Source organism: Crassostrea angulata, chromosome 10, assembly GCF_025612915.1.
Source record: "Crassostrea angulata isolate pt1a10 chromosome 10, ASM2561291v2, whole genome shotgun sequence".
NCBI lineage: Eukaryota > Metazoa > Mollusca > Bivalvia > Ostreida > Ostreidae > Magallana > Magallana angulata.
The window spans coordinates 32,252,698-32,261,095 of NC_069120.1; the positions used below are offsets into that span (position 1 = coordinate 32,252,698).

Genomic DNA, 8,398 nt, shown 5'->3' on the forward strand with positions numbered 1-8,398 from the left:
AATTTTCATTTTCCAGGGGGGGTCGGGACCCCCCCCCCCCCGACCCCCCCCCCCCTCTAGATCCGCGCATGCCATGTTACCAACACTTAGTACATGTTTGTTATTTTTCACCAAAAAAAATTTTGTATGTTTTAGAGTAATGGTATTAGATGCTGGACGTATCATTGAATTTGACAGTCCATCGAAGTTGCTGAGCAATGCAGATAGTGTGTTTTTCAAGATGGCCTGTGATGCAAATTTGGTGTGAACGAAACTTGTATTTTAAAAAAAATATATTGATTGTACACAAAATGAAGAAATAAAGACTGTTTTCACCTTGAAAATGTTGCATTTGAAGCTCACTTCAGTTAAGTATAAAAGCCCAGATGGCTCATTCGAGATTCGAAATACGAAAATCGAATTCAAAATTCAGGATTCGTTATCCAAATTTAAAAATCAAATCATGGATCTGAAAGCCTGTATCCTAGAGACATCATACTTGTCTAAATATAGATCACCAATACATGCTCTTATTGACAAATAAATCTTTTGCATTCCAAGCCAGCTGAGAAGTTTTATGATTATTCCCTCGCGCAACTTGTTGCGAAGGGGATATAGCATCGCTACCGTGCGTGTGTGTGTTCGTATGTGGGTATGTGTGTGTGCACTCCATTTCAATTTTCTAGTAAATTAAAAAAAAACTTCCAATAGAATGTCCTCAACCTTTGCACAAATATGCCTCATTGTAAAAAATTAAAACAAATGCAATGTCATATTAATTGGTCAAATTTTTATGAAACTTAGATAAAATTACACCATTGTAAAGGGACAAAGTTCGTTCAAAACTAAAAATATTTATCATAGATTGCACACCTCTGTAAAATAACAAATAAAAAATGCATGTGCCTTTCCAAACCATTAATACTATTACAAATTATTATTTCATTAAATCAATGTCATAATCAACTTTGTATACGAGTTATCAATCGAAATTTCTGAGTAAGAGACACTAAGAGTTATCAATCACCCAGAGCGAAAGTAGCGTGACAGAACAACGTTACGGTGAGTTAATAGAGTTAATAGCTTAATGTGTGTTTGAATGTTTGTTATTATCCCCTCGCGCAACTTGTTGCGAGGGGATATAGCATCGCTGCTGTGTGTCCATTGTCAGCTCTTAACAAAATTCCAAGAAAACCCTCTAATGAATATTCATCAAACTTTGTACACTTCTTTGGCATGGTAAAAGGACAAACCCGGTTTGATTTCGAAATCAATTGATATAACATTGTTTAAATTATCGTAAAAAAGCGAAGTTTAAACATGAATTTTATGTACGACTTGACAATAGACATTTCCGGTAATTTGGTAAGTCGCTACCGTATGCAGTTCAAATCAACAACTTGAGATTTTAATCTAGTAAAGGTTAAAAAAAAAAAAACTCCAAACGTTTTGTAGTATTGTAGGGTTAGAAGATTGCCCATAGGTAAAAGTTGAAGCGGGCAAGAAATTTAAGTCATCCGATTGACATCGAAACAACCAGTCGACAAACGGGCAAATTTTCACGTATTACCTACAAAAGAACTGGTCCAAAATTCAGAGGAGACTTTGACAGATATCGCACATTTATCACGCGAAGATTGTTTCATATTAATAATAGCTGCATATCTACTACTATGGGTTGACATACCACAATTGCACAAGCAACTAGAATTGTCTATCAGAGCAGACTACAGATCGCTAGATCTTCAGCTTAATTCATAATATATACGGATCATTTATGAAAATGAATGTCACTTAATGAATCTAAATTATTTAACTTTAAAGCATATGTGTACATGTGTTGAGTTTCTGCTAGTAATAGGAAAACTGCAACCACGTACATGTACCCCCCCCCCCCCTCAAAATTTATACACTACAAAGCTTGGGGATTGGGATAAAATAGATATAATGAATTCAAATTGGTTTTTAGAAATACTTGTGTTATATTTAATTTGATCTGATAATTTTGATCTGAAAAAAAAATACATGTATTTTCCTAAAAAATGCATTTCCCCCTACAACGAGTCATGTCGCGAGGGTATGCTCCGCTTTGCGGTGCCTTTGTTTATTCAGAATTTATTACTAGATAAGTAAGAATGCAGTGTGTTTTGCGAATCAAATTTATTGTATATCCCATCGTAATGTGTTTTAACACAGATAAATTTCACCCTTAATACATTTAAGGGTCTTCACTACACCGAGACTTATACCTTTTAAGACACTACGTTAGAAGATGGCGATTAATATGTTTTGTAAAACTTTGTATCAAACGATTTAGATGTGTATCGTCATAGCTCAGTGGTTAAAGTATCAATCTTGTGAACTGCAGGTCATGAGTTCGAATCCACCTTGGGTTTTTGTTTATGTTTACAGAATGAAATTTTTGAAAATATCATTTTTTATCTAAAATTGCACATTGTTCGCCTATTTGGCATAGATACTTTTTATCCATCATGCTTTCTATCATAATCAAGTAATTTTCTGCCGATTTGAGAAACTATTTCAAGGTGTAGTGAGGCACCTGAAACCCGGGGCTTTTGAACACCAGGATGAAGCTAGCAGTCACAAAGCCCGTAGAAGCCAATAAGAAAATCATCGAAGTACAGAGAGTACTGGAACAGAAAATTATATTTAACTTTATCACTTGCAAATTTAATTAAGATCAAAATGCTTCATGCGTCAATAATTTGTATGAGCATTGACAACTTCGGAGGCAGTAAAGCTCGCCTGAATAAAAAAACAAATGCGTTTGTAACTAATGACATTTCATTTAATATTGGTATTTGTCTATATGTATAGTTAAGATTGATCTCAAAGTCTGTTTACTTTTCTCTGGAAATAACATGCATCGGGAATTAAAAAAAATCCTCGTATTATCACAAAAATGGAACGATCAGACATCTTGCATTGTGATTTTATTCTCATTAACAAATAAGCCTCTATCGCAAACCAAAACGAAAGAAATCCAAGTATGAATTTGGGATTATTTTGTGTCAGCCATGTTTTGACATGAATCTTCCAGAAAAATATAAAAAGACTATGTAGCTCACCCGAACTTTGACATTTTTTAGCATTTCTCAATGATATATTGGTAAAAAGTGGTCATTATCTCTTTTTTGTCTGAAATGTGCACCAAACGGATCTCAGGGCAGTGTAGGGTACCTATGGGATTCTTATTATCCGGTCTCAAATTGGGGCTGATGGGGTACCACAAAGTTGCTCCCAGGTGTTCGACTCATTTTAGGGTCTTATATCTCACTTGAGTTTGATAACAAGAACTTGTAAAAACTGAGGGCACATATGATCACTAAAAGGGTCCAGTTAGCTCACCCGAACTTTCGCAATTTTTAGCATTTTTCAATAATAAAGCGGTAAAAAGAGGTCCATTCTCTTTCTTATCATTTAAGTGTGCATCAAACGGATATCAGGGCAGTGTAGGGGATCTATGTGGCTATTATTTCTCGGTCTCAAACTGGGGCTTTAAGGGTACCACCAAGTGGCTCCCAGGGGGTCAGGCTCATTTCAGGGCCTTAAATTCCACTTAGCTGGAGACAGAGAATTCCATGAAATATGTTCAAATTTTACATGTTTTCCTACATTATTTTATATATATATATATATATATATTATATTGTATTGTATGATACTGTATCATATTTGATAAATAATATGATATTGTATTATATGATACAATATAATTTGATACAACATTGTATCATTTCAAATGATACAATATCATGGGATAAAATAAAATTTTATATGATTCAATTATATTATACATATTGTATCATATGATACAATGGTATATATTACAATATCATAAAATACAATTTCATGTGATATGATAATATATCATAAAATCCAATATCATTTTATACAATATCGTATGATACGATATTTTATAATATTACAATATCCTATATACAATTTTACTTGATATAATTCTATATTACAGAAACCAATATCATATTCTTGATAATGGAAATTAGGCTCTGCATCTAAAGAACCTCTGCGTTTCATTTATAATATAGGTAAATCAACTAATCAAGCTATCATCTATAAAACATGTGACCTGTTCCAAAAAACTAAACCTCATCAAGCATCATAACCTATGGCTCAGATTCAGCATTAAGCCTGTCAGGTGAATCAGTATCATAAGACACACCATACATGCAAGTTTGGTGAAGTTAGGACCAGTAATAACTAAGATATCATCGTCAGAGGGCACCAGCAATTAAAACATTTACCTCCTCCAGCATCCCCAACCTATGGCTCTGATTCAGCATCCATGCCTGTCAGGTGCATCTATAGCATAAGATACACCATCCATTCAGGTTAGGTGAAGTTAGCAAGTTTGGTGAAGAAAGGACAAGTAATAGCTCAGATACAGGACCTGCAAGAAAAACTTTAACCAGCTCCGGACGCCGACGCCGGGGGTATAGCATAAGCTCCCCTTGACTTCGTCTCGGTGAGCTAAAAAGGCGAAAGCGCGAAGATTCGAAGGCGAAAGTGCAAATTTGCAAAGGCGAAGAAGCGATAGAAGTATCACATCTTCTCCTTCGCAACTTAGCACTTTCGTCTTCGCATCTTCGCGCTTCGCCGTCGCATCTTCTATATTCTTCATATTGTTCATGGATTATACTTGCATTGAGGATTTCCACTATTACAAACTGCTGGATATGCAAGTGCATCACACAGAGTTAATGATGAAACCAAAATTATGAATAGTTTACTGCACTGTTAGGCATTATAACCAAGCTGAAGTTAATAGGCACTGACAGCAGCGGCCAATAAGGAAAATCGTCAAAGTACTGAGAGTACTCGTACAGAAAATATATTTTACTTTATCGTCGGCATACTTTAGTAAGGTTAGTTAATATCAAGATGATTAATACATCAATAGTTTGTATGAGCATTGGTAACTTTGGATACAATAAAGATCGTGTGATCAAAATCAAGGGGGATATAAACCCCTAACATGGGTCCTAACCTCTTATCAACGCTTTTAGAAACAATATTTTCTTATTATAATCGATCAGTGTTTATTATCTATTAAGATTAACTATAGTCAGGTACTCTTCACACATTTGCTCTAAAAGAATAAATTATAGTCATGATCACAAATACAACATTACAACAAATGTTTAGAATATTGATGTTCATGTATTACGTAGAAGAAAACAAAACTAACGCAAAATGATTTTTTAAAAATCACTTTCCTCAAGAAATGTATATAAGAAGTGTTCATATTCCTACGTTACCTTCCCCCATAGTCTTTTTCCATAAAGATATATAAATGTATCATTCTAAGATTGACAATTCATTCACCAATGAATATTGCTTATATTATTCCAACAATTATTCTTTCATGATTATTGTTCGTTAATTATCACACAATATCCTCATAATGTATGAATCTTTCTTTATTTGCGTCATTTCCCGCCGTATGTCGACGAGAGAAGTTACGTAACTGTTAACAGTCAATTTGTGGTAATGAAAGAGTGTTTTGGGTGTGCTTGCTTCGGATATGAAAAACTATATACAGTAAAACTCGGTATATAGCGAATTCCTAGGGTCCAATGAAATTACTTCGTTATATCCGTAATTCGTTATATCCATATAGTGAATTCGTAATATTATCTATAGCGAATTCACCATATACATGTACATGTTTTCTTTCACCAGACTATAAATTTCGCTAAATGAGGCTTAAGATAAAAATTCATTACTCTGATACCTTTAATAATCGAATTGTGAATTGAAAAAAAATCTATAAAAATAAATTCTTTCAAACTATTTTATTAATTGGTAGTGCTTCCTTTTTTAAACTATAACGAAATTCGTTATAAAGGTGTTAAATTTCGTTATATTTCATATCTACGGGACTCAAAATCTGTTCGTTATATCCGTAAATTCGTTGTATCCGAATTCGTTATAACCGTAAAATTTTGCAAAGATTTTTACCGGGGATTCCTAAAAAGTTCGCTATATCCGAAAATTCGCTATATTCGTGTTTGTACTAAACGAGTTTTACTGTACAGCGATTTATTTACACATTGGTGTTTATAACTTCAAAATCAGGTGAACAGAGTGAAAAATTAAGTAATTTCAAAGTCATATCTTGGATACGGGGTAACCAATTTCTATTCAACATTTTTACGGGGGGGGGGGGGGCATTTTTCTATGGGGGTAATTTTTCTTCATGTTTCACATGAAGACAAATAACCCCTGGGTCTTTTTTCTTCAGAAAAATCCAATTATTCTTCATCTAGGGGGGTCATTATTCTACGTCGAAAAATGACCCCCGGTCATTATTCTACGGGACTCATTATTCTTTATTACACCGGCAATTCAGCAATGAATGGAGTAACCTCGGTTGGAATTCCAAGTACCACTCTTGGTAGTGCTTCTTGTGTCGGTAGGCCTACCAAAATATAGAACGGTCAGCAACTTCACTGAGCGTTGGTCTCAGTCCTCGTAATGGGTTCAGGATCCTGGTTCCTAAAAATTAACATGGGCGCCATTGTCGCAGGGTCTTGTGTGAATAAATAACGCTGAATCCCTGGTACTGATTTCAGCTATACACTGGTTCTTTAGTTCGAGGATTATATTAATGAATAAAACCTATAAGTGCAAACACACTCACACTCACAAACAGTTGCACTATTCATATGCAACATCGTACGGTAATTTAGAATATTTGAATAAAATGAATTAAAAGTAATTTACAATTAATATATTTCAATTACAAGGTAAACGGAAGCTTACCAGGTGTCCAGATCTATGCGTTTACAAAATATATGAAATATCTTGTACAGGTAAGGTAAAGTTACACTTCACTGTTTCTACCATAAAGATAAAAGTCGTGGGGTTGGGGAATTGGCGGGATTTACGCTATTTATAGTGAGTTAGTAAAGTCATGCATATTAATGAATTCAGTTGTAAATTTCTATTGGTCAGCTGTAATATAGTAGTAAAGAATAAAGACGTGGTCAACAAAATCCTCACGTGACTTACCAAAACTCATTCATACATTCACTCATTCACATCTCATACACGCTCGATAGCAATGCGTGCCAAATATAAATGCGCAAAATATAAAAATTTTAAATAACAACTGCGACATATCTTTTAAAATTAGTATCTTTTCAACAGTGCCCTTTCATCCCTTTTTACAAATAAAAACATATGTGAACAAATTGTAGATAAAGTGCATGTACTTTTATGATATACTGAGCATTATGGATATTTGAATTCTTGTTTCACTGTTCGTTTTGTTAAATAAAATCTGAATTTTATATCATTTAAAGTTGAATGAGTTGTTAATTCTATTTTGTTTCTGTTCATCAAAGAAAATACGGGAGATAACTCAAACACAGTGCATTTACTATGAAAAAAATCCCGAGAGTTTCAAATGTCAACATTGTGTGTAAATAACGTTGTTGTTAAAATATGTTGAATTCTGCAATTATAGAATTAAAGTTTTCGAAGAAAGGTATTTACAGCTTCAAAATGTTTTGTTGTGAACAATTTGACTGTTATTTTTAATGCAACTTTATTAATTTTCTCCAAAATCGTTCTGGAGCGATTCTGCAATTTTCCGCTACATTACGGGTATATGTGAGGCATTTTAACTGTGGTGAAGGCCTTTCCCGAGACACAGATTATTCCAACTCGGCAGAGTGTAGTGAAATTAATAGCATTATTGTAAGCTTGAAGTTTAGTTATGCAAATGTCAACAATATACGGTGTTTCGATGTATCACATTTTATAACATATGCAATGTCAACCCGTACACGCACGGGTCAATGTCTGGTTAGTTTTAAGATAATGTAAACGAAAATTTAAATTATCACAAAATGATAATTTGAAGCACGTCAAAATTCGTGATTGTAAGGCAATGATTAACAACCAACATTACTCACACGACTGAAAAGTAAAATCGTAATGCAACGATTGAAATTTAAAATTTCATTAAAAATTGATGGAAAATTCATTAACAATTTTGAAAGGGGGGAATTAATAAAAAATAAAAAAAATAATAATAAAATAAAGTTATAAAAGCATATACATTTTGTTTAATTCTGGGTGTAAGGCGTTTTCTAATCATTGCTACAAATAAATATTGACTTCATTCCTGAAGGAGGTTGGCACCAGAAATACTATAGTAATGTCAATCATCCAAAAACCATTTGGATATAAAGATGGGACCTAAAATGTTCATTTGTTTTATTTGTGACCAACGTCACATGCTATTTTTTGGCAGTATAGGGCTCCAAGCAGAAATGATAACTTTCTTGAAATTTTTGCTAATTTAGCATGGAAATTAATTATTTGAAGAAATCAAACAATTATTTACAGTTTGACATATTATTTAATT

At 33.5% G+C, this 8,398-nt stretch overlaps 1 protein-coding gene across 2 annotated transcripts in view; it reads left to right on the plus strand.

Moving 5' to 3' along the window:
- Window positions 1-323, plus strand: part of LOC128168234 (multidrug resistance-associated protein 1-like) — a 404,229-nt gene extending 403,906 nt beyond the window's left edge. For both annotated transcript variants that reach the window (XM_052834424.1, XM_052834425.1), the window contains exon 31: window positions 136-323. In XM_052834424.1, coding sequence (XP_052690384.1) covers window positions 136-247 — 112 coding nt within the window. In that variant the 3' untranslated portion in view covers window positions 248-323. The remainder of the gene's footprint in view (window positions 1-135) is intronic.
- The last annotated feature ends 8,075 nt before the right edge of the window (window positions 324-8,398 follow it).